At 35.4% G+C, this 27,922-nt stretch overlaps 1 protein-coding gene and 2 non-coding genes across 3 annotated transcripts; 1 reads left to right on the top strand and 2 right to left on the bottom strand.

The window, feature by feature from the left end:
* Positions 1–2,838: 2,838 nt before the first annotated feature.
* Positions 2,839–2,945, bottom strand: LOC111888576 (small nucleolar RNA R71). Its single transcript, XR_002849258.1, has one exon. It is a non-coding gene; the product is annotated as a small nucleolar RNA R71 (small nucleolar RNA).
* A 15,481-nt stretch (positions 2,946–18,426) lies between these two features.
* Positions 18,427–18,499, top strand: TRNAA-AGC (transfer RNA alanine (anticodon AGC)). The gene has a single exon. It is a non-coding gene; the product is annotated as a tRNA-Ala (tRNA).
* Positions 18,500–21,917: 3,418 nt separating this feature from the next.
* Positions 21,918–25,371, bottom strand: LOC111888569 (uncharacterized). The gene is made up of 5 exons (XM_052765204.1): positions 24,945–25,371; positions 24,463–24,873; positions 23,053–23,148; positions 22,628–22,695; positions 21,918–22,219 (listed from the first exon to the last, which is right to left on the bottom strand). Exons 1-5 carry the CDS (start codon positions 25,185–25,187, stop codon positions 22,102–22,104), a joined length of 936 nt encoding a protein of 311 aa, XP_052621164.1. The 5' UTR covers positions 25,188–25,371; the 3' UTR covers positions 21,918–22,101.
* Between the last annotated feature and the right edge of the window lie 2,551 nt (positions 25,372–27,922).

Here is a 27,922-nt window from a genome sequence, read left to right as displayed (position 1 = left end):
AAAACCATATAACATAACATAACAAGTATGGGTATCTTGGGGAAAACTTTCTTGAGCCCGGCCGGTCGCACGCATCACACACTTCGTTTTTCTTAAAATTTCTCAATTTAGACATCATAAAACAATTTTTCCTTGAAAGCACTTTTAGTCCCTCGGTTTGAGTCCAGACACCCCCGAGGGTGTGTCCGAATCCCTCAAACAAGGGCTCTGATACCAACTTGTAACGACCTAATTTTCAAGGCCAAAAATTTCATTTTTGGTTTAATGTATTTAGCAAACTTTTTACCAAACATTGTTAATAAAACATCCAATACAAAAATCATAATGTTTTATTTCAAACCATACCATTATAAACATTGAAAATCAGAGTATAGTCCCAAAACTTATTGCGGAACATGTGAGTGTGTGTGAAGCGCTGCTACGCCGCCAACTCTTTCCCCTTCGACGAAGAGGTACCTAAAACCAAAACCAAAACTGTAAGCACAAAGCTTAGTGAGTTCCCCCCATCATACCACATACCACACAATATCGTCAGTATCTTTTAACCGGTAACATTCATCGGTATCTTTCAACCGGTAACCTTCATCGGTATCTTTCAACTGGTAACTGATATTGCCATATTTATACTTATTTTTAGGCAATATTTAAGTACATTTTTATTAATAAATTGATAATATGTTTAGAATAATGGTACTTATGACTTTAAATTGCTATTTTCAGTCAATTAAAAGGATTTTCGAAGAGAGGGACCAAAAGTGACAATATGAGGAACATGGGAGGCTTGAAAGACAAGAAAAGAATAAATCCACGATAAATACTGAATTCACGACGTGGCAAGAGTGTTCTAGAAGATAGACATCACGATGCGGAGGATTCCTTGGAGGATACGGATTACTTGAAGCCCACGACGTGGCAAAGCTAGCCACGACGTGGCGCGGGTTTTTGGAGACTATTTAAGTTCTCCTGATTATTACGAAAAAAGAAGCTTTTGGCTGAAGGAAAGAGTTCCAGGAGACGATTCAGATCGAAAGAGGGGTTCTGGAAGAAGGTTTTCAACACCAAAAAGAATAGAGGTTTATATCTTAGTTAAATTAGAACATGTCTTTTATTACTTTTAGCTGTGTTGGTTTAGTTGCTATGATGAGCAGCTGAATCTAGCTACTCTTGTTTAGCTAGATGAAGCTTCAAACTTATGAATAGTTCAATGTTTATGGATTAAGTTCAGTTGGTAAAAATTGCTTGTGTTTGATTTGTATAACCTAGCATGCTATTGTTTGTTTTTCTAATTGCTTGATTGCATGTTCTGTGTAGCTTAGTGACCATTAAACTGCATGAACTTGTTTACCTAATGATTTAGTGAACATTGAATTGTTAGAGCTAGGATTGACCAATCTTAGTTAGTAATTAGAATAAATAAAGCTTAGCTGTGCTAGAGAACGTGTATTGTGATCATAATTGCGTTTATACAACAAATCTTACATAGCATATTTACATTCATAATTAGTTCTGTGTTTAATTATGTGTGAACATACATGGTTTGACATGAATTAGTTAATTATTGGTAAAGTTAGAACTAAATTACTAATACAACTAAAAACCAACTTAATAATCCGTAATCATTAGTTAGCCATAAGGAAGAAGTGGATTCAAACTAAACAAGAGTGTGTTTTTACTTATTGAATTTGATTTAAGTTCATCTGATCTTGTAAAATCAGATAAAACCCCTTTAAACTTGTTAATAATTAGGTTAATTTAATAGTAAGTAAATTAATTAGAACACCGTTCCCTGTGATCGACACCCGACTTACCTAAACTATACTGTAATCTGACTAGGTACACTGCCTATAAGTGCATAGATAGTTAAGTTTGTTAGAATATAAATATTAAAATTAGTGAGTACTTTTGTGCACATCAAGTTTTTGGCGCCGTTGCCGGGAAACGACTTAGCTTTTTTTAGTTTTAGTTTATTTATTTGTATTAAATTAATCGATCCTTCTTGTGGATTAAAAACCCACAAAAAGTTAATTTTTCAGCAAAATAAATTTTTTTCTGTCAGTCACAGAGTCCACGACGTGGCCAGATACCTGCCACGACGTGGACAGTTAAAAAACTAGATTTTTAATTGTTAGTAGTTTTTCTTATTTTAGTTCAGTTTTACGTTTTTAGTTTAGCAAGTTGCAGGAGTTCATGACCAGAAGATCAAACACACACCTGGTGCCACCACTAGAAGATCCCGAGTCTGCACTTCACAAGAAAAAGACGCCCTTACAAGAATTGAAGTCAGGTTTTTCTAGGAACTCGGGAAAGAAGACAGGAGAGTCAAGTTCATCCGCGAGGCACAAGAGCAATCTTGAGCATTTGGATCATACACCCGTCCAAACCGAGTCCGAAAGTGATACCGAACTGGAATTTGAAGAACACACGAACGAACCCGAGAACGAGCCAAGGAACGAGATGGCAGTAATTGAAGAAATGTCCATGGGAGCTTACAAGAAGCGGATCCGAAAAGATGTGGGTCTCGGTTTAGTCCAACCCGCAATACCTGCCACTGCCACATTCGAGCTGAAGGGACACATATTGACTGCACTGAAGGACATCTCATTTTTCGGGAAAGATCATGAGGATGCTTTTAAGCATCTATATGAAGTCAACGACATTGCGGATTACTTCAATGTCCCAAATGTCAACAGAAACACAGTCATGCTTAGGATGCTTCCCATCACTTTCAAAGGAGCTGCTAAGGAGTGGTTAAAAGCACTCCCACCGGGTACAATCACCACTTGGGCTCAAATGCGTGAGCAATTCCTGGACCAGTTTTGCCTGCCATCCAAGATAGCCAAACTCAAGAAGGCAATAGCCAACTTTGAGCAATAGCCGGTGGAGTCATTATACGAAGCGTGGGAGCGGTACAAGGGCTTGCTGATAAATTGCCCTCAACATGATCTAAATGTGCAGCAAGAGATGTCAATCTTCTATGATGGGGTCAACGTGATGACAAGACAACTCCTTGATTCTCAAGGACCTTTGACAAAGAAAAATCCAAGGGAGGTCACGGAGCTAATTGAAGAATTCGCGAAGCACTCTCGCGAATACCACAACCCGAGGCAAGATGGAATCAAAGACGGTGGAGGGGCCTAAACTGAAGAAATAGCAGCTGTCATGGCCATGCTGAATAATATGGATCGAAGGATAACACAAATGGACCAGTCGATACATGCCATAAGAGTGGGTTGCGAGAGATGCAGTGGTCCACACTTGACCAAGGACTGCAATGTAGATGAGTTTGGGAACAGAAAAGCTCAAGTATGCTACTCTAGTGGGGATAAATTTGATGAGGACTGGAGGAAACCGAAGAAGGAGTGGCTGCCATATGAAGAGTATAAGAAGCAAAAAGAAGAGAAGTATAGGCAGACAAGTCGAGGCCTTTATCAGAAGGAGCAGCCACCAGCCGAGAAGAAACCCGACCTAGAGACCATTTTGATGAAGTTTATGGAAGCTTCGGAAACGAGACACGATGCCACTGATTCTGCTATTATGGAACAACAAACTCTGATAAAGAATCAGCAAGCCTCCATCCATAACCTTGAAGTACAATTTGGTCAACTAGCCACTCTAGTTCATGAAAAACTGTCCCCAAAGAATCCCGAAGTAAAGACCCAATCTCACGTAATGGCCATCGATATTGAAGAAGAAGCAATCTCTGAGTTCCTGGAGGCATTGGAAGAGGAACCACAGCAGCCCGATCCAAAACCCAAGAAGTCAAAGTTCGAAAGTGAAAAAGTTGCTGAAACAGCTTCGCCACGACGTGGCACTCCACTGGCCACGACGTGGCGCATGTCTGATCAAAAATCCTTTGAGCCCGTTCAAGCTTATCAGGCACCTTTGCCATTTCCCACCCGAGCTGCACTTAGTCTACCGAAGAAGGAGCATTTAGAGTTTGTAAAGCATGTGAAGGGGATCCCAATTAATACTCCCTTTGTCGAGTCCTTATCCAAATCTCCCGATAATCAGAAATTACTGCAAGATTTGATAGACACTCGAAGGCAATTAAAGAAGCAGTCTAAAGTGATTCTAAGTGAACAAAATTCAAAAGTTGTGTTGGGAGAGACACCAGAAAAGATGGGGGTTCCTGGACGCCTCACTCTTCCGTGTGAGTTTGGAAATAAAATGAGGGTTAATGCTTTAGCCGATTCTGGGGCTAGCATTAATTTGATGCCTTTCTCATTTTATCAAAAATTGGAGATTCAGAAGATGAAGGCTACAAAAATGAAGATTCACATGGCAAATCGTTCGGTGACATAACCCCGGGGCATCGTGGAGGATATTTTGGTAAAAATTGGAAAATTTGTTTTTCCAATAGACTTTGTAGTTTTGGATATGAAGGAAGATCCCGATGTGCCAATAATCCTTGGTCGTCCATTGCTTAACACTGCTGGAGCTCTTGTTGACATCCATAAGTCTAAGCTCACTTTGAGGGTTGGAGATGAACAAGAAGTCTTTGGAATACAAGATGACTTTCAAGAGGATAAAGAAGAGGTGTTCACAATTAATGAAGAGAATGAACTAGAAGAACTGGAAAAGCTTATGGAAGAAGAGATCAAGGCAGTTCATCAAGTCAAAAGAACAAAACCGAGGGCATCTGTTCCATATTTGATTGAAGTCATAGCTTACAAGAGTCCGCCTTCTTGGGTGAGCAAAGAGGATGATGAGATGACAAGTGATGAAGAGGAGGTCACTTCAAGAATGACAAAGCCGGTGGTGAAAGAGGAGGAGGATGCTATGGAGTGCAAGGAACAAACGAAGGGCACAAAATGCAAGCTTGAAGAAGATGGAAAAGCTAAAAAGGAGAATTCAAAGAAGGCATATAAAAGGCGAGTTCAAGCTTACAAGAGGCGGTTCAAGGATCAAAAGATCTTAATGGTGGACTCTTCAGAAGATTCAACGTAGAAGGCACGAAGTCCAGCTCAAGACTCCAAGAAAAAGAAGCGCTTCTCGGGAGGCAACTCGAGCTTGGTTTGCATTTTCTTTTCTTTTTAAATTTTTTTAGCTTTTAATTAGGAAAGATATCAACTCATCATCCAATAACTGGTAATTAGTAAAGAATTAGCTGTGGGGAACTTTAATTAATGAATGAGATGCATAATATTTAGTTAAAATGTGAGATTTTATTAAAATTTGGCAATCAGGCAGTTTCCACGACGTCGGCATAGCCAGCCACGTCGTGGGTAAAAGTGAAAACACGAGACAAGAAAACAGATTTAAATTCCACGACGTGGGGATAGCCAGCCACGACGTGGCCTTTAAAAAGTCACGGGGGGGACCATATGCTTAAAACCCTCTGACCAATAACCTCCATCCCCATTTGATACTGCTGCATGAACGGGAACAACAAAACCCCATAGCCAATTTCTTAATCTACTTCCAATTTCCTTGCAAGTTCTTGCCAATTAATCTACTTGGTATGCGTTCTACTCATTATTTGTAGTTAGTTCTTCCAATTTTAAATTTTCATAGCTAGGGTTTATGTAATTCACGAAATTGGTTGAAACTAGTTGTTGATTCTAGGTTGCATGTCCCTTAAATGTCCATAGGAACAAACCCCAAGCATTAATTTTGGTAGAAATCACATATAAAATTACCGATCCAAAAACTGTTAGCGACTGCGGCCCACGACGTGGCGTAGCCTAGCCACGTCGTGACTTCTGGAAGACCCATTTAATTTGTTTTAATGCTTTGGATGTTTGCTGTTTTGGTTTGCTTTTGTATGTAGAAATGGCACCACGACGAGCTATTCTACAAGAGGAAAACCCGATTGATGTAGCAAGTATACATCCCTTATATCGGTTTCCTCAAAACATTCCCCAACTGTTGTTAACTACTTACGAGAATCGGCTGGGATGGTTGTACAATAGGGAGTTTGCGATAGCCCCAATTATCGATTGGGGATGGCTCGGTGGAGTGGGAATGGTTGCTGAGTTGACACGCTATTGGTCGAAAACATACGAAGGGGACCAATTTTCTTTCACTTGTCACGGGTGGAGGAATTTGTTTGCCATTCAAGAACCCGTATACCGGGAATTATCGGTGGAGTTTTTCTCTACCGTATGCTTCGAGGAACGCACTATTGATTTTACCTACAATCGGGCACTTGTGTTTCGTTTAGGTGGTGTATATAGAGAGTGTAGTCTTCGGGAATTCACTTGGCGTATGGGGCTTTATACCGAAGTGGAGACTCAATCTCCGTTTTTCATACCGTTCTTGCTTGGATGCGTTCGGGATTTTAATCCCGGTGTTATGAATGTTCAGTTCTGGAGGAGCATTTCTAGCCATGAGTACAATACTCGTGACTCGAGTGAGTCCCAAATTCGGAATCCTGTTTTCCGATTTTTACATCGCCTGATCACTTTTTCAATAAATCACAAGCATTATGGTGATAAAGTCCCCATTCAGAATTTGTTTTATTTATGGACTCTTATTACCCGGGAGTTTGTTGTGATTTACCTTATATGTTGGCGAGGTTCATGGGGAAGAAAGTGGCCAATTCTAGGCCTGGGAGCCCGATTACAGGGGGGCATTTGGTTACTCGCCTTGCTAGGTCATATGATATTTTGACCCATGACTTTGTGAGGAATCTTACTCGATTCCCGGACACATAGTTGACCATTCAAGTCCTGGGAGTTGTGCGAGCGGTGGTGATTATCGGGGGTCGTTTTGTTATACCGCCGATAGATGACGAGCAAGAGGAGGCGCAGCCAGGGCAGCAACTGCCAGCCAGACCGCGGCGTCGGAATGTGCGAGCTAGAGGTGAAGTCGAGAGAGAGCGTGCTGCTTCACAGTATGTGCAGGGAGTGCCCACCGACCCTTTTCAGAGTCGGGTGGGGACTTATTTGGATAATCTACGGGGGCATGCCATTTACCATACCCAACTTACTGAGGGTATTTATTCGCATTTGGGTGTGACCCGACCACCTTCTATGCCACCACAATATCCTTATTTTCCGACATGGGAGGAGCTATGGTGTCCGCAAAATGACGGGACAGGGCCAAGTGGAGCGCAAGACCAAGATGATGATTGATTTTATTTCCTTTTCTTTTTATTTTGTTTTGATTTTGAGTGGTTTTTAGTTTTTTTTATGTTTGAATTTGGTGTGTTATGTAAAACATTCTTGATCTATGATGTTACTCTTTTATTTCTTTTGGGCTGTTCCATTTTTCAGATTAGCATTGGAATTCTAAGGAGCATATAAGGTTAACTCTAGAGTCGTGTTTGTCGAGTCAAGGAAGCTAAGAGTCGTGAGTTGGAACCCACAATTCAAGATAAGTGTGGGGTACGTTAGTAGAAGAGAGGTTACAGTTGGGAAGTATATTTACATAGAAGTGTCTTAAACCATTTAGCCATTGGTCAAGTTGCTGGAGTGCATAAAAGAAATAAGGCATTTTCTGCTGATGTCCAGTTTCCACGACGTGGGATCCTTACGCCACGTCGTGGCGCTCATGACCTTGAAGAAATAAAGCAGCCTGTTGGTGTTCGCGCTTTCATCTCATATCACGACGTGGCCAGCTACCTGCCACGACGTGTCTTAGTTTATCATTGCCCACATTTCTACTTACTAACACCCACTTTGAAGAATTGAAGTTTCGAATCATGTTCGTGGTTTATTTACATATTCACCCAGTTCTACACCGAGTTTCTATTTTTGGAGGTCCATATTTCGGATGCACGTTTTCCACACTTTTGGAGATGCTCACGCCACTATCCCAGGGGAGTCTATTCCTTTTTCGCCCTTTTCTTTAATTTTGATTTATTTTTATGAATACAATGAGGGCATTGTATGAAATAAGTGTGGGGTAGGGGTAGAAAAAGTAAATTGCTAGATAATCATAGAATTTGATAGTAAAAATTGAAAATTTGAAAATTGAAATTTTTAATAATTGAATCTAGTAATAATAATTTGAATTATAATTGCTAGTATTATGTGGGATGATCCGATGAAAGCTCAAATGTTTAGTTGAGCCAATACACGTTATAGTGCATTTGTGGCCTCCCTTATTTTAGTGAAATCATGGACCAAAAACATAACCCCTCTTGGTTTGAGGGATGCAATATGTTTAGCAGCCTAAACCTGAAATGTATCCAAGAAAATTATTATCATTAACCAATAAAGGTTGAGGTTGAGCGCCTCTGCTTAAGCATGTAGGTTTATTGAGTGAAAAAAGTGAGGTACATGTAAAAAAAAGGAGAGAATTATGAGTAAAGTTTGAAGAATTTTGGAGCAAATAAAGTGAAGATCAAAAGATCAAAATTCCAAGAAATTTCAAAAAGTTGAAGATACCAAAAATCAAATAAGGTGGTGAATTCAAAGAAATGAAGAATTCCAAAAGAGCTCCATAATGGTATCAATGATTGTAATTCTAGATTATGTATGCTTAGATTGCTCAACTAAAAATACCTTGAGGATAAGGAGGTTTTCTGCGGATGGGTTCGGAGGGTTGCATAAAATGAGCATTGTTCGGAAAAAGTGGGCGAGTGTTTATGAAGATTGTGAGTATTTAAAGTATGAGGGGGGTACTTTAGGAAAATTTTAGACACAAATGCATGCGTTGAGGTCTTGGCATAATGGCTGAGCTAGAGTCGGATTGTTCTATGTGGTATTGGTAATTAGAAGTTAAGTTTATATTTGCTTGAGGGCAAGCAAAGCCTAAGTGTGGGGTATTTTGATATTGCCATATTTATACTTATTTTTAGGCAATACTTAAGTACATTTTTATTAATAAATTGATAATATGTTTAGAATAATGGTACTTATGACTTTAAATTGTTATTTTCAGTCAATTAAAAGGATTTTCGAAGAGAGGGACCAAAAGTGACAATATGAGGAACATGGGAGGCTTGAAAGACAAGAAAAGAATAAATCCACGATAAATACTGAATTCACGATGTGGCAAGAGTGTTCTAGAAGATAGACATCGCGATGCGGAGGATTCCTTGGAGGATACGGATTACTTGAAGCCCACGACGTGGCAAAGCTGGCCACGACGTGGCGCGGGTTTTTGGAGACTATTTAAGTTCTCCTGATTATTACGAAAAAAGAAGCTTTTGGCTGAAGGAAAGAGTTCCAGGAGACGATTCAGATCGAAAGAGGGGTTCTGGAAGAAGGTTTTCAACACCAAAAAGAATAGAGGTTTATATCTTAGTTAAATTAGAACATGTCTTTTATTACTTTTAGCTATGTTGGTTTAGTTGCTATGATGAGCAGCTGAATCTAGCTACTCTTGTTTAGCTAGATGAAGCTTCAAACTTATGAATAGTTCGATGTTTATGGATTAAGTTCAGTTGGTAAAAATTGCTTGTGTTTGATTTGTATAACCTAGCATGCTATTGTTTGTTTTTCTAATTGCATAATTGCATGTTCTGTGTAGCTTAGTGACCATTAAACTGCATGAACTTGTTTACCTAATGATTTAGTGAACATTGAATTGTTAGAGCTAGAATTGACCAATCTTAGTTAGTAATTAGAATAAATAAAGCTTAGCTGTGCTAGAGAACGTGTATTGTGATCATAATTACGTTTATACAACAAATCTTACATAGCATATTTACATTCATAATTAGTTCTGTGTTTAATTATGTGTGAACATATATGGTTTGACATGAATTAGTTAATTATTGGTAAAGTTAGAACTAAATTACTAATACAACTAAAAACCAACTTAATAATCCGTAATCATTAGTTAGCCATAAGGAAGAAGTGGATTCAAACTAAACAAGAGTGTGTTTTTACTTATTGAATTTGATTTAAGTTCATATGATCTTGTAAAATTAGATAAAACCCCTTTAAACTTGTTAATAATTAGGTTAATTTAATAGTAAGTAAATTAATTAGAACATCGTTCCCTATGATCGACACCCGATGTCACAACTGGAAATTTTGTGTCATGTAATCTATACACTCAAGCTAATGTGAATCAAAAGCTTAAGAACATGTGTAACACTTATGATTATGACTTCAAAAACTTCAAGTAAATACATCATACAAAGTACTACAAATAGTCATCAAACAATTGGAGACCTTGGAAGTCCTTGTTTAAGTCCATTTTGGACTAGGACTTTCCTATTGGATTCAAATGGACCAATAAGCTTCCCATTTGACTATCATGGGCTTAGAACCCTAATTGGGCTCTAATTGGACCCACATTAATTTATTTCAAACATTTTGGGCCATGATGGGCCTAGAATGAAATGAATTAAAAGCCTTGATACATGAATAACCTAAACTAGTCAAACAAAAATGGAAAAATCATACAACATTCTTTTAGACTTAAAACATACCCAAGATTAACTCAAATATTGGGCTTAGGAGCAAAAGGCCCAAATTTCTTTTTTTTCCTCCATGTTTTCGGCCCAATGCCCAAGCCCAAGAGAAAATGGAAGTGTTGACTTTGGATGCCACCTCACTATTACCCAAAGGATATCCATGCATTGTATCTCATTCTTCCATGCAAACATCACTTCAAAATCACTTCTCTTCTCTCCTCTCTCTCACTCTCGGCCACAAGCACACACACACACCACAAAAATCTCTTCCAAACTCTCTAAGTCTTGAAGAACAATCCTCCCTCTCCACTTAAAGATCTCGAAATTTAGGAAGCATTCAAGAGGAAATTTCCACAAAATTCTTCATCTAAGGTAAGATTATGCTTGGATCTATGAATTAAATTCTTTGTTTTATCAAAATCCTTTCCTAATCTATGCAAAAATCATGATCTTGCATCCTAGAACCATCTCAAACTCGAGATCTTCATCAAAGGGTGCTAAGGCCAAAAATCACTTCATCTTTCTTCCATCTTTTCCTCAAAAACCGAAAGCTTCAAACAAGGTGAGCTTCATACCCCCTATTTTCTGTTTTTATGAGTTTTGTGGGGGGGAATACAAGTGAAAGTGTAGATCTATATGTGTTTTGTATGCCTTGTATGATTTCCATGCTTACATGTATGCTTTTGTGTGCTATAATGTTGGATCTAGCCATAAAACCCCTCAAAACCGAGATATATCTTATGTTAAATGATTTTAGCATCAAATGTATTTCTACATACAAAGTGTTTCAAGAAAAATAGCTAAGTGGTTTAGTAACAATTTTCTTTGGGCTAAAAACACAAATTTTGGGCCTAAAATGTGAAAAATACAAAATTAAGGGCCCAAATTGACATATCACGAATTCTGATGGATGAAGTGTGTCAAAACAGTTTCAATAAAACAATTTCTGGAAATATACTCATTTAGAGGATTAAAAACATAAATTTCAAGCTTAATGGGCTAAAAATGACAATTTCGGCCCAATGAGGCCCATTATGCGAATTTTTCTGTTTTGGAGGGCCAAAACTGTGATTTTCTGTAAAACAGTGGACCATAAGTGATCCAAGTCCTTTTCAAAGGTTTAAAATGCTTTTTAAATTTAAAAAGGGCCAAAGTTGCAAAAATTTTACAATTTGGGCCAAAATTGTCAAAATTGCGAAAAGAAGGGTTATAACCGAGAAAACTGAAATTTCAGGGACTTAAGCTGTTTTCTATGAAAAATATGCTGGAAAATATTTATTTCAATAATTTTTGGTGTTAAAATGTCAAGAAAATTGATTTAAGGACCAAACCGGAAAGTATTTAAATAAAGGGTTGAAAAAGTAAATTTTACAAACAAGGAGGGGCTGAAAACAGAAAATTTTCAAGACTAATTCAATACATGCAATTTGACCAAATAATGGTACCACGACTATCGACAAAATACAATACATTACAACACCAAAAGTCGTTGTTAAACGAATTGGTTCGGTCTCGAACCAATAAAAATCCGAAACTACTAACACGACGACACTATGATACTACAACACTACGATTCATACAAATAACGATTTGGAATTCATTATACATGCGAATGTGCACAGACGTCTACGCACTATCTTTGGGCCCCACAAGTGTAAAATCTTGTTCGTTGAGCCTAGCTAGCCCAACGACCTGATCTTAAGGCCCGAAGACTTCAATCTTACGAAGTGTTGGGTTTACCAATCCGACACGACGTAACCGGACTTTCAATGGCTTGTATGCTACTGGTCCCCAAGGGTCCTTTGGTGTCGCTAGTAGAGTCTACTTTTTTTGCGAGGCGGGTCTGGGACCCCTCGTACCTTTTATCCCCAACCGGCTAATGGAGTCATCGAGGCCTTCGTGTCCTCTTTCTCTTCGGATGTGGGACTACACGTAGTCAGGGCGGTCGGATAACGTGATTAGTACGGACGATGCCTACGGGATCGTTAGTATTGTTATAGACTAGTCGTTTGTGTAACGCGTGTTTGTAGCAGATAATCATGCTCAAAAATAATCCAATGTCGCCTGGTAATGATAACTTCATGCGTTGCAATGGTTTCAATGTAAATTCATGGAATTCAAAAAAAAAATAATTAGGAAAACATCGGGTTTTCCTAGGGTTTTCAATACATACAGATTCGAAATACATACAACTTCAATAAACAATTTTTACAAGTATAGAAACAAACAAGCATACTTATGGATCTTCACAAACGTTTTCAAACGTTTCTCTTTTCAGAAAATATCGGATTTTCTGGTGGTTTTCAAACGATACGAAACACTGTTTTTCAAATAAAACTTATGAACTCACCAACATTTCATATGTTGACGTTTTTTTTTTCAAAATACTTGTATTCTCAGGGAACCAGTGAATCAAAGGAAATCGTATTCAGTGATGGCTTGCCGTTTATTTATGTACGAATCGAACAATTTATTTTGGGAATGTAATGTTTAAACAATGTACTTCATGTAAACTTTACTGGTTGTACTGTATTAATGCATGGTGACGAATGTTGTTACGTTTCATATATATACAATGTTATGGTATTCAATTGAGTCACGACAGCCCCCGAACGTTTCCGCCGCCTGGTTTGGGGGTGTGACACCCGACTTACCTAAACTATACTGTAATCTGACTAGGTACACTGCCTATAAGTGCATAGATAGTTAAGTTTGTTAGGATATAAACATTAAAATTAGTGAGTACTTTTGTGCACATCAGTAACCATCATCGGTATCTTTCAACCGGTAACCATCATCGGTATCTTTCAACCGGTAATCAGCATCGGTATCTTTCAACCGGTAACTGGGGACTATTTCACCCCCTACTACTAACATGCAGTCAACAGATATAAGCATACACTCAGGCATATCCGGGTACTGACCTACCCTTGGGTCCTATGGACCACTGTTAGGGAAACTAATCCCTAATAAACACATAACATATAATCCAAATAAATCACATAACCAGTCCAAGATAATTATCACAAAGACCATTATCTTATAAATATCCCTTTTTGGTGGGCCGACATTGTGGCCTTAGACCTACCCCTACTGGAAGGTAACTCACCTCAATGTCGTGCAGTGTCTGAAATATCTTCGGCGCACAAGTCGACTCCCTACGACTCCTCGATCCCTACACGACAATCTCCAAGTCAACACACATCACATACAACCCTAAACAGGGTCGGTCCAAGTTCGGTCAAAGTCAACACTGGTCAAAATCAACATTCAGTTGACCTGACTCGTCGAGTTGGCCTACCAACTCGTCGAGTCCATGCTTCACTAAACCCACCCAAAACCCCGGCTCCACTCGTCGAGTCTAGCGAAACTCGACGGGTTCTCCTTCAATCATCACATCGGGACCATATTCATCCGACTCGCCGAGTTCCTTCTTGAACTCGTCGAGTTCATCTCCAACTTAAGAACTTGTCCAGTCTATGACTCGTCGAGTTGTATGAACAACTTGTCGAGTCCATCTTCAAAGATTGGGAGATTGCTATGGACTCGCCGAGTCTGCTCATACCACTCGCCGAGTCCTAAGGCTTCCAGGTCCCTTTTCGCGTCGAAACCCACAAAGGGCTTTCTTCCCACCATTTACCCATTCACAGGAAGGGTTTGGTGCATAATGGTCACCGACTCGTCGAGTGCCAAGAACAACTCGCCGAGTCCAGTCTTGACCAACTCCATACAGTCGATTTAAATGAGGTCTAGCACATCAAAACCATAGATCTGGCTTCCTAAAGTCCATTTTATACGTAAAGTTCCAAACTTGATGCACATGCATGGGGTTTTTAGCTCAAAAATCCATACAAAGTGTCTTACAATGTGCATGGGGCTCTCATGGCCGTAAAGTTGGCACCTTTATGCCATGAGACCCCTCTTAAGGCCCAGATCTGAAGCTAAAGTCCACATAACACTCCTTAAATCCGAAAATGGCTTGAAAAGCCCTAAATGCACCCAAGATCCACATTCTAAAGATGAACAACCAAATGAAAGACCAAAGCATGAGCATTTTACCTTGATTAAGCTAGAAATGGAATGAGATTTCTGGATCTACAAGCACCAACTCGAATACTCAAGCTCCTCTTCTTTCTTCCAAGCTCCACAAGTCAACAAAAGCACCAAAATGGCCTTAACACACACATATACAGCTAGGGTTTCGATATGCAGCTCTAGGGGAGTGTTAGGGACAAGGGAGGCCGAGTTAATGTGTTTATATAGGGTGCAAACCCTCATATTAGGGTTTTTGTCCAGACAGCACAGACTCGCTGAGTCCGACTTCTGACTCGTCAAGTCAGCCACTTGACTCCTGGGTCCAATTCGCTTCCACTCGACGAGTTGGGCCACCAACTCACCGAGTTCCAGGCCAAAATGCAAAAATGCTTAATTTAAATTACGTACCAGGAACCAGGTGTTACACTCAAAATACAAATGGGCTGGATAAAAATACGTTCGTGGGCTATCTATCACACTATGATAAATACATACATGGGATTATGAGAATAACACAAGTAAACAATGTGTACTAAATATAAGACTAACAATAGTAAACCTCATTTTGCTTTAAACAGTAACCTCCATAAGTTGGCTTTGCTTCTTGGCTTGAATCGGCTTTGACTAAAAGATCCATTTTCTTTGTCTTTGATGGCTTCCTATATCTTTGATTGCTACATGTTCTTATCCTGTTTTGTTTTGGGTTTGAGAATACTTCCCTCGGTACGTATCTTATCTTCGTCTTTTTTTTTTTAAGTTTCGTCTGCCTCTTTGCTTTCGTACTCTGCTCCATTTGTGCTAATATATAACTGTTTCTTCGAATTTGAGAGTGGTTCAGTCAGTGTCTCCATTTATGCACCTGTTTCTTAGAGGTTTTCAAGAGTTGTCATCTATAATTAAGTTTATTTTGTATGTGTTATTTCTTCGACATTTTCTTTAGTTTTAAGATTGGATTTCGTTGTTGCTTCTGTTATGAATAGACCCGTAAACATAATAGGAATGTGGTCTCATTTGAGAGTGGATTACCCATTGCCTCTACTTCTGGATGTGGTCTCATGTGTAGGAGGTCTCTAAGAAAAGATGCTTTTGTGAATGTTTCTACAGTTACATCCTTGGTGCTTCCTTCACATTTGGATTGTGGTGATTTTGACCGTATTTGTTAGTATTGTGGCACCCTACTTTGGTATGATGAAAGATTAATTGGATTATTACGTTCGAATCATCCCCGTTCCTTTTCCACTTTAACCTCCTCCTGTAATTATGAGTTCATATGTCGAGGCTTTGTTCTTAGAGAATATTAAAATTTATAACAAGATGTTTTTTATGACGTATGCATGATGGTAAGTGTAGTAAGCGCTTCCCAAAGCCTTTTAATATACATATTGTAGCCGTTTTAATGCTCACATTAACATCGAATACCACAGATGGAATATGATGATTAAATATCTATTTAAATATAGGGAGAATGACTTGAAAGGGTAATATATTTTTCGATTTTTACACATTTGGTCATTAAGTTTTTTTTGTCCATATTTACCCCTTCAACTTGTTTAACTATACACATTTAGTCCTTATGACCGGTTACAACAGGTAAGCTGGAAAAAATGACTTAAAAGGGTAATATATTTATCACTTTGTACACATTTACTCTTTAATATTTTTTTTGCACATTTAGTCTTTAATATATATATATATATATATATATATATATATATATATATATATATATATATATATATATATATATATATATATATATATATTGCAAAATAAGTCTTTGCAGTTTTTTGCATACATTCAATACTTATGATCGTTTTTTTAGGTTTTTCTCACTACATCCTACGCGGGACAATCTTTAATAAAGTGTTCAGGGCTGTTCATGCTTATGCTTATTTTGCAATATATATATATATATATATATATATATATATATATTGCAAAATAAGTCTTAGTTGCTCAGTTCTTGTTGTTTGCTTAGGTCTTGTGTTCTGCATGTCACAAATTCTTCATACGATCACAGATTTTAACTATCTTTATATCCACACATTTGTATTTGAGTATACTGCAATTTTCATTTAGATTACTCCTGTTAAAAAATATATATTTTGAATTATGATTTAAAAAAGTTCATACATACATTCATAAAGAATACATGAATATAAAGATCCTAAGTACAAATATATTACTTTTTAACGGGAGTAATCTAAACGAAATATATAATAGACTCAAATACGAATGCGTCAATATAAATATCGTTAAAATCTGTGATCGTATGAATAAGTTACGACGTTCAGAACACAATACCATTCCAAATCACAAGAACTAAACAACCAAACAAGCAAGACCATAAGGACCATAACCATGAACAACCCCCGAACACCTTATTAATGATTTTGTTGCGTAGGATGACGTGAGAAACCCTAACAAAACCGATCATAAGTATTGAATGTAATTAATCCACTCCCAACTATCACAACCTATGTCGCACGCGAGACTTGAACCCATGACCTCTCAAATGAGAGAATCACTATTTACCGCTATGTCAAACGTCATTTGGTTGAGATAATTGTAAATGAAATACAAAAGTTTCTAGATGGTCGCTACATATATACCCACGTGAAGCTAAATGAAGGATTTTAAAATTCAATTCATGAACACCAACCAGCAGTACAAATTTTAACGGTTCATTTGGTGAACATGCAAATTGTGGTATTCAAGGAGAATAACTAGTTGGATTTAGTTGTTACAAATATGTGTTTTGGTAGAACACCTCTCACTGCGTGGTTTGCTATTAATCGTAGACAGATTGACAGATTGGATTTAACTTATGTCGATTACCCGTTTAGATTTCGTTGGGATAATTCATCAAATGTAATCTATTTAATTACCTACTAACTTCAAAAATTAAAACAATCACAAATTCCAAAAGTGTTCCTTTGCCCCTTCCTCATTACTTGGGCTCACTTGTGATCCATTAAAATGGAGTAAAGGCTTTTATTCTTCTTTCGTTTGTTAGAATACTTGGGCTCGCAAATTGAGTGTTTCTTTGTATAGATTCAACTATTCAAATATCAGCCTAATTTTTAATATCAAAAATTTGGTCCAAAACAATCATTAAAAGCATCACCCCTAATGTGAGTTTGACCCTAACCTAACTCATTTAGTTAAATTGTCATGTCGTGTAAATCCGTTTATTTATGTGTTGAGTTCGTGTCGAGTTTTGGGTTAGGAGTATACCTTAAAATGTGTCGTAGCATGTGAGGTTGAAATACTAAACATATTAAAAGAGTATAATTTAGATATGTGGAAATGAATGTAATAGTTGGGAGGCGTAATCACTAAATTTATAGTAAGTTTAGAGCACAAAATGAAATGAATATGAATTGGAAGGAGGAGGGCGGAATCATATGGATGAGGGAATGGTCGAGGGGACTGTTTAATTTGGGCGATAACAAAAAAGCTGAAAATGAAAGTCTTGACTAAGACGGCTAAGTGTATTCCATGTTACAGAACATGTCAATCCAAAGGTTTTATATATTGTTTTGGTTTTTGGTTTTTGTAGTTTATTTAAAGTATTTAGAAAACTTACATATAAACGGGTCATTTTCAAGTCATAATCGAGTTGAAGTTCTCAACCTTAACCTTACCAGTTTAATTTTCGTGTCGTGTTTTGTCAACCCGTTTAATTAAACAAGTTGAAATATTTTACCAAAACCCATTTATTTCGTGTCGTGACAGATTTTACCGCCTCTGGTTGATATTGTTAAAATCCCCCATATTTAAGAAAAACATTTGTTATTTGCAAAAGATGCTGATTTAAATGATTGGATAATTTTCCAATGATAATTTTATATATACTTTATAATAAACATGCGGCTTTCCAAGCTTTATGTTTAGGTGTTGTGAAAACATATTATACCAAACATATACAATTTTGGTATTGGTTTTACGTTAAAGGATAAATTTTTTGGGAAATGTCATATTTTTCTATGATATAACTTTAAAGATTTAAATGTTATTAGTAAAAAATGTCATATACATAATTAAATATATTAAGGAAGGAAATTCTAACAAAAGGGGATGTAGCTCAGATGGTAGAGCGCTCGCTTAGCATGCGAGAGGTACGGGGATCGATACCCCGCATCTCCAACATTATTTTACTTTTTAGAATTTTCAAGAAACATCTCAAGGTTTCGGTAAATTACCAATCTTGTCCTCAACATTGATTATGTCAAACTCTACAATTTATGAGAGTTTTAATGCAATGTAAAAAATGTTGAACTTTTATTTTCATATTTGATTTTGTCTTAAAATTCAAAATTTGTCGTCTAAACTCTAGAAACTATTGGTGTGACTAAACTAATTACGGTTCGAATCTATTATATAAACTTGGTCGTGTTACACATAACTACTAGCTATAGTTTCAAAAAAGTTTTGTGATTTATGCTATGAATAAGTTTAAAATTAAATTAAATCTAAGTAATATTAGTTTGGTTGTTATAAGAAAAAATATACCAATTTCCTTTTAAATATTTTCAAGGTATAAGTATACCGTGAGAAATGATAAGTAATAATCTTGATTTATTTATTACAATCACCTTTAATGGCAATATAAGCTTTGGAATTTCAAACATGGCCGGTCCATTGATTTTAAGGGTTTGTGCGAAAAATAAAAATGTACCTTTAAATATAATTTTAATTTATATATAAGTAAAATTTATTAACACTATAAGAAAATTGATAATTATTATGAAAATAATTAAAATAAAATGACGCTAATACAATAGATAATCTATATAGTTACATGAATCGTCCATAACATCTTCGCATTAAGGTGAGTGAGGGTGAATTAAAAAAATATTTACTAAAAAACCGATCAATCAAAAGTAATGAATCCAAGAACTGATTAATAAAAATAAAATATTAAATAACTATGTAAAAGTGAGGAACATTAAAACTTATTAATAAAAATAAAATATTAAAAATGGGGAAAGAAGGAATTGAAAGTGTTCATTTAGAAAGAGATATCAAATACAACACTTATGGCCAGCTAAGTACAAGTCACTCCTCAAAATTTCTTCAATTTTGATTAAAAAAAATCAATACATATCGACGGAAGACAAACGAGCAACAAGCTGCATCGTTAGTCTTTTTTGGATGACAAAACCAATTCTTTTGAAAACATATGTGGATCTAGAATATACAACATTAGAATGCATGACCCGTTAGACTTTGTTGATGAGATTCACCGCCTCTGGTACGAAAAAACAAAATTTATTACAGGTAAAAAGTATAAATGCATTATTTTTCTATGCATGTATTCTCGTGCTTTGCCACTTTGTATGCATTGGTTTTAAAGCACCATATTCAGCTGTAAAACATTCGCTCCTCAAACCGACGAAAAGGGGAGACATATATAGATAAATAATTATGAAAAGAAACAAAGAAAATAGTGGGGAAAGCAAATGTCGAAGTTTTGCCAACTTAACGACAAGAGGATTTTAAAATTTTTGACGTAAACTATGACGGACCCAAAAAAATTTCGAAGAGGGGGCAATTTTTTTTATAACTTTTTTGTGAGGGGCAAATTTTTTTGATGAGTCAAAATATATAATTTTGAAGGGTTAAAATATATTTTTTTTAAAAAAAAAACATATTTTTTAATGATTGTATTTTTTGTTGTGTGGGCAACTGCCCCCACTCTAAGACCGCTCATGCTCCAATATGTTAATGATAAACTGATTAATAAAAAACAATGTGTAGATAACAAAGATCAATCCGAAGGAAAGGTGGGAAAGCAGCGCTTTTCTCCAACTGAACTATAAATATTAAATCATATTCAAATTTATTTTACCTAATTTAGTTAAATCTTGGGCCCCAGTAATTTACTTAAAAGAAAAAAACTTTTAAAACAAACTTCTCCTTTACATTAAAAAACAACAAAATTAAGGGGGTGTTTGACTTATCTTTTGAGAGGCCAAAAGAACTTTTAGAATAAGATAGAACGGAAAAGATGTTTGATAAAAACATTTTAAAAGCTGTTTTTGGGATTTTGATACAAGGAAAACTGACTTTTTGAAAAAGTCAGGAAATTCTGACTTTTTGTAACTTTTTCCAAAAATCCTTTTGACCTTTAAAAGATAAGTCAAACACAGCCTAAAATTTGTAGTTTTCTAAATTCTTTATGACTTTTTGAATTGTAAATTCAATATTACCTTGAAATATTTTTAACATAAAACAAACACTTTTTTTAAAAAACAATTTATTAACTTATTATTTTCCCACCAAAAAAATTAATCAAAACATTTAAAAAAAAAACTCATTTTCCTACCACCATAAATTAATAAGTCGTTTTCGATAAAAATCCAGTTGATGCTTAAAATGAAATATCAAACACCTTTTAGTCTTTAAATAATAGATTTATGTTATAATAGTATTTAGAAGCCAGAACAAGGAGGCCATGGCCCCCTAAGCCTCTGTTCCAACCATGTAACTTGGACAATCATTATCTATGTTTTTTTTGTTGAGTATTAGGTCCTTATCAACGTAGTTCAGAAATAGAGTTAAATTGTATTGGTGTTAGCATTTCTAAAAAAAGTTCATCTCATTGCTTGTGGATGTGACACCATCTTCTTGAGATTTCATTTGTAGTTATAATCATATTTAACGAACCATTGCGTTTGATAGCTAGCAGACTATATTTTGTTACATGATACAATCGACTTAGTCCCAAACAAACACTTTCTGTCACCATTATAATTTATTATCATATATTACTTTTCTAGTCCATTGGGTTTCAAGGCTTTCTTGCAAGGCGTCTACCAATTGCATATGTCCCATTCTTGGGGAAAAGTACAATAGGCATTCTTTCGCTTGTGGTTGATTATTAGTTCTCAAAAATAGCGTACAACTAGCACACAAACATGATAGCATCGATTCGTTGTCTCTTATCGCAACATGTTTGATGAAATGTCCTACTCAAAGAGAAGCAAAAAATATGAAAATTTTAGTTGATAATGATTAATGACAATAGATAATATTAACATTTTGTTTTGTATAGTCATACCAAAGACAACACAAATGATCTGTCCAATTCTATTTTGTAGTTAATTGTTTTTCTAATAGTTTACTTGGTTTGATTATTTGTTGGTAAGTTCAAACCTTGTTAATTGATATTTGTTTTTGTTTTTGACACAAATGTTACTAATAATTTACTAAAAACTCTAATAAATTCAGAAGCAATATTTTTAATTATTACAATATATATATATATATATATATATATATATATATATATATATATATATATATATATATATATATATATATATATATATATATATATATATATATATATATATATATATATATATATATATATATATATATATATATATATATATATATATGTTTGGACCACCATAGTCACATTAGTACACAAATCAAGTAATGTCACCTTCATATAATGGGAGACGCATTCCCATGTGATGGCATGTACTAAACATATATATAGTGATTTCTTTTTTATTTTATTTTATTTATTTATTTTTATTTTGTTTATACCCTATTTCAAAACATTGATAATATCTTCATATATACAAAACTAATACAAAAAAATACTAAAAAACTAAATGCATAGTTTGTAAATCCTCAAATCCAAGGATTCTTGAAGACTAATATAATGCCACTCAGCAAAATCAATGTTTCAAACCAAATTCATTCAACAAGTGTGTGTTTGTGTGTGTGTAAAATCATGTGGAGTCGCACAAGAAATTGTAGAGGATTTTATTGAAGCTTTTTGCGTTTTCAAGTTGAGGTGCATGTGAAGCCTTCTTTATCACTTCCAATGATGCATTCTTTCCCAACATTCTAAAAACACAACAACAAAATTTCACCTTTCAAATACTCCCCAACACATATATCTTCTTATAAAAATGTATAATCATCATTTGGAATGTATCAAAGGGAAAATGTCATCAAAAGTACAACTTTTTATTAAGCCAATTATCGAAAAAAATATATAATATATTAGTTTTTGGTTATTAAAACTCGTTCATAATTTCAAAGAAAAAACCCTCCCGATTATTGAAAATATTCTTTTATTAACTTTATGATCATTTAAAGTTTTTCATTAGTGAAAATCGGATCGTATATTTTAAGTACAACTTTGTGTTTCTAACATGTGTCGTATATTTTACTAACTTTTAATCCAAATTAAATCAAATTTATATATTTTATAATATGACGTGTCATAAGAAATATGATATGAAGGCATACTCTTTAAGCTCCTTTGCCATATCCAACAAGAAGATGTTATCCTGATCACCCCATATGAGCAACACTTCCTAGATTTAGCAAGTTTAAATATATTAATGCAAACAATAGGAGAAACATAATAAAATTATTTAAATTTAATAAATGTTTGTTCCTTCGAGTATATTAGCTTTTTTTTTTTTTTTTGCAATTTTGATCCCAAAAATATCTCTTTGCGAAATTGGTCCTAACTTTAGTTTTTTGTAACGACTTTTGGTCATTGTTCCATGTAAAATAACCAAAATAGGTAGTATATCTCAAGGACCAAAAACGTAATTTTAACGATTTTTTATGATAAGATTATAGATAGTAGATGCATTGACTTAAAATTGCTTTATTTTTAATATGTTATTATATTTTTAAATATTTTTAATATAAGATTATAGAACCTGTTGAAGAGGGGAAATATTAGGGGTGTCATGTTGGCCAAGCACCAGCCCTTTCAGCAATTCTAACTTCTCTTTCCTGTTTTCTCCATATAATTTCTGCAACCAATAAAAAAATTAATTATATATATATATATATATATATATATATATATATATATATATATATATATATATATATATATATTTTAATAATTCTTAAACACAATGGACAATATTCAAGTATTAGATTAGAACTCAAACTCTTTATATTATACTAAATGTATATAACTTCATCATGGAACATATTGTGTATGTTTTAGGTAATATCATAAACAAATCATAAGAAAAAAAACTTAAATTTATTTTATGTTTATTCTCTATGTTTAACAGACCGGTTGAAAATCAGCTGATGACTAAAAAACTATTTGCTAGCCGATAAAAACGGACGTTTGATAAAATCTAGCTGCTAAGGTAGTTGAACTATGTAAATAGACATAAAATGACATATAAAAGATTGAGTTTTATTTATTTATTTATTATTATTATTATTATTAATAAAAGGTATGTTTGGAAGAATTTTAGAAAATCTTAATAAATTCGTTGAAATGCTACTTTGAATAGTTTTTAAAAAGTTAGGTTATAATCTAACTTAAAATAGTTTATATCATGTTTCCTTTTCAATTTATAGAGCATTTTAATTTTGTTTTTATCACTTTATTGTTGCATGCATAAATGTCTTATTTATAATCGGTTAAAGACCTAAAAGACTAACGAACAAGTTATATTTTTAAAAAGTTTGTTTCGAAAAAAGTTCCCAACAAACTCCTAATATAAATGCCAAAGTTTGATATATTCTTTGGGATTAGAGTGATAAGTGGAATGTTATTTGTCAATTTTACTAAAAACATATTACATTTCTAAACAGAAAAAATGATATGATTTATCTAGTTCAAAAAAGTAAAATTAATAAAATTTTTGGACTATAATCAATTTATAAAAAAAATTACTAGAGTATACTGTAAAAACTGAGTTTTATGGTATTTTAAAAACAAAATAAATAAATAATATAAATAAATAATATAAATAAATAATGCTTTACATTTTTGGTTCAATCTAGAAGAATTTTGATGTGATTATTTGTTCCATCACTCGACGCCATTAGTTAGTCTGTTAAACATTTTGAAAATGACCATTATACCCCCAATTCAATATTATATTAAACTACAAAGTCGTCCATGTGGTATGCTGTTTCTTTGGTTTGGATAAAAAAGAATAGCACAATTATTTGATTGTGATTAATCAATTGATAAAATAAGTGAAGGAAGCATCTAATTAATAATCTAGAGCCGATATATGGAAGATTGGAAGGTGGGGTTAGGCATGAAAAGGACAAAAAATATTCAAAAGAATAGAAATAAAAACAACACTTACGTCAATGAAATCGTTGAGAAAAAAATCCGGCATGTAAACACGATTAGATACAGCCAATCGGAACAACGTCCGGAGCTGCGCCGCCGTCTCCGGCAGCATTAGCTCATCGATCTTCTCCACGTTCGCTCTCTTCAGTAACTCATGATTATCTCTTGGTCTCATGTTGACTCCTGAACTTGCGATCACAACCTTTTCCACCCTCTCCGGCCACATTTCCGCCACTCTGTACGCCACAAAACCTCCGTAGCTCGTCCCAACCACCGAGTACTTACTCACGCCGACCTTCTCCATCATCTTCCCGACTGCACTCGCCTGGAAGATTTCCGATCGTTCGGAGGATTTCGTGGTGGATTCACCGAAGAACACTAGATCGGGGACGTAGACGTCGAAATAAGGCGCTAGAAACGACACCTGTGGAGAAAAAATGACGGAAAAATATATTAATGCAAACGGAATTTGATTGATTCGTCGGGAACACTGACCTGTTGACGCCACTGCCAAACGCCGTGAGGACCGAATCCGTGAATTAAAACGAGCGATGGTTTCCGATGCTCGCCATTTGAAGATGGAGAACGGGCGGACGCGGGGAGTCGTTTAGGTCCCCAAAAGTGGATGGTGGTGTAGGCATCGACGCCGACGGATTGAGAGGAGAGGCCTGAGAGAGCGAGGGAACGTCGGAGGAAGGAGCCGTACAAGGAGACGAAGCTTATGCAAGAGGTCGCCATTGTTGTGAATTTTGGGGGAACGAGGAGGAGGGTTTTGTTGGTAAGCTACTAATAGAAAAGAGCATGGAAAGATGAGTGTAAATTATTAGTGCAACTGATTTTCTTTTGTTGTAATGTTCTTTCCATGGGGTCCTTTCCGAAAAGTCCTTGATGGTTGACAATATGAATTGTTTTTGGAGTAAATTATATGAATAGTCCTCACGTTTGAATAACTTATCTTTTTGGTCTTTAATTTTTTTCTTTTTTTCATCCGGACCATCTTTATAGTATGATTTTATTGCATCGTTGGTCCCTATTATAATTAAAAAGACTATGTTATCCTTATTAATTTTTATATTACAATTTAGTTTATTAAAATATTTATAATTATTAAAAAGTGCAAATAGGCCCTACTTCAAAGTTCTCAGTCATCTCACCTTTTCTTAATACCCTTCACGTGATATTGCTATTCATCTCTGACCATCTCACCTTCCTCAATACCCGTCATGTGATATTGTTGTTCATCTCTGTCCTCTGATGCTTTATAATCTATAATGGAAGAAACTCAAAAGAAAACCTAAACTACTCATTAGATCATTGCTGACATATACTCCGGTGAACCTATTGCTTATTTCCTTTCAGTTCATGATGTCCAACTCTCTTGCTCCACCAGTATATCACCCTTGCTTTTCCAAAATCAGAATTGTCGTTGGATTCCTCCTTTTACCCCCCACCACCGTTGACCATCTTCAACAATCATTGTCACCTTCATATAAACAACCTTCCTCTTTTGTCACCTTCATACACACTACCTTCAACAACCATTGTCATCTTTAACAACCACCACTGTAGATCTTTCCAGAAAACTCATCTACTTTGCTGCTCTAATTGTTGCACCCACTGCCATTTTTTTCTCCGGTTAACGAGAATGAATACAAACGTCCAACCCAATGATTATTTCCTCTCCATAACTCTCTTATCTGTATCTTCTTATAACCATAAAGTAGATCTTGATAAGCACTTTTATAATTTGCTTGATTTTGATGTTTTCTTCTCTGGTCTGCAATATGATTCATTTGTAATTTCAATTTGATTAATTTTTCTGTTTCCTTTCTAATGATTTTGTTTCTAGGAAATTTTAATTTGATTGAAAAGTGGTGCTTGCCAGAGGAAATTGGGATGGGTTCGGTTTTTTAGATTTGTTGGAGTGGCTAGAAGTTCGGGAAGAAAAGGGTGAGGATGGGAAGGAATCGAATGGGGTGAGTGTGACAACCCAAAAAGATTTTACTTTTAAAGGCCAGTCAAGCAACTCAACTGAGTGTCAGACTCATTGGAAATGAGTTCTAGCCCGGTTAAAGGTCATTCTAAAGAGTTTTGAGCCTAATACACTTAAGGAATAACTGCTAGAAAGTATTTGCTAGAACCACAGTGTAGCAAATCGAACCATAACCTCATCTAAATGAGTTCACGACCACAAGACCATGAGTTTATGGCCGTAAACTCATGTGGCCGTAAACTCAAGAGCATATATAAGGCATTGGGTCATTTCTAGTCATTTATATCATTCCTAGGCCGATTTCTTCAAATCCTCTCAAGTATCATCAAGACTTTCTTCCTAGATCTTAAAAAGATGTAAGTATTATTCCTAGATTTTTTGATACACCTCTTAATCTAGTATCCTTACATGATTTCATCCATAGAAATCACTCTTTTCTTAGATCTTCAAGATTCACCAAGATCACCAAGAACACACACTAGCGTTCTTGGCCAAAACCAACCATTTCAAGCTTCTAGATCGTAAGTACTCTTCCCCAAACTTCATATCTAGTTAGGACTCATGCTTAGAGACTTGAAAATATCAAGAACACAAGGACAAAAGGAGTTTATGGCCAAGCCATCTCCTATGGCCGTAAACCCCTTAAAGGGTGCCATTTTGGCCATCAATCCTCCTAGATGCAAGGCTTGTGACCCAGAACCCTTCCTTGATGATTGTAGGACCTTAAAATACTCTTATAAACATAAATGGTCATGAGTTTACGGCTGTAAACTCCTTTGGGCCCTAAACTCATCAAAAGCCTCAATGAAGGTGGTCTTTCTCATCCTAGTGTAGAGCAAAAGTCCCTAAAGCTTCCCTAGCCCTCAAAATTGCACTTTTACATGAGTGACCATGAGTTTACGGCCGTAAACTCCCTTAGGCCGTAAAACCATGGTAGTAAACTCATTTTGGTGCCATTTCACATTCTTTGTTGAATCACATGTGATTCCAACACTTGGTCAAAGTGTTTCCTAGTCCCGAAAGGTGTTTCCTTTCATATACTTGTATATGAACACTATATCCATGCCAATATGTGTCATTATATGTCATTTAGGACCTATTGTGTCTCGGGACTTCATTCGTGGAACTTCCCATCCTTACACGCATACCCGTTTGAATCACCCGCATCAGGTGAGTTTATACCCCGTAATGAATCTTTTAATTGTTTTAAATGCTTTTAAGGGTGGAATACAAGTTGAACACAATGATAATTGTGTAATTATTTGTTATAAACATCTTTCAAAATGTTGCTTATGTCTTCTATAAGTGGTCAAAACATTTCAAAAGCTATTTTACAGTTATGTTGCTTTATAGCTTAACAAAACTCCATTTTTAAAGTACAAGCATAACTGAGTAGTAAAATGAGTCTTTTCAATAACAGTTCAAGTAGAATACTAGTAAACTATAATATGTATAGTTTAGAGGTTCAGTTCATACTAGA

The sequence above is a fragment of the Lactuca sativa genome, chromosome 7 (assembly GCF_002870075.4).
Source record: "Lactuca sativa cultivar Salinas chromosome 7, Lsat_Salinas_v11, whole genome shotgun sequence".
Lineage (NCBI taxonomy): Eukaryota > Viridiplantae > Streptophyta > Magnoliopsida > Asterales > Asteraceae > Lactuca > Lactuca sativa.
Note: the sequence above shows the minus strand (reverse complement) of the source record. Positions and strands in the feature narration are given on the sequence as shown.

What these genes read in the sequence shown, in the direction of transcription:
- LOC111888569 (XM_052765204.1), bottom strand. Translation starts at nt 25,187, where the DNA reads ATGGCGACCTCTTGCATAAGCTTCGTCTCCTTGTACGGCTCCTTCCTC. An exon ending in TTTGGCAGTGGCGTCAACAG is followed by an intron (nt 24,874 to 24,944) that starts GTCAGTGTTCCC and finishes TTTTCTCCACAG; the next exon opens with GTGTCGTTTCTAGCGCCTTA. An exon ending in ATATTTCCCCTCTTCAACAG is followed by an intron (nt 22,696 to 23,052) that starts GTTCTATAATCT and finishes TGCTAAATCTAG; the next exon opens with GAAGTGTTGCTCATATGGGG.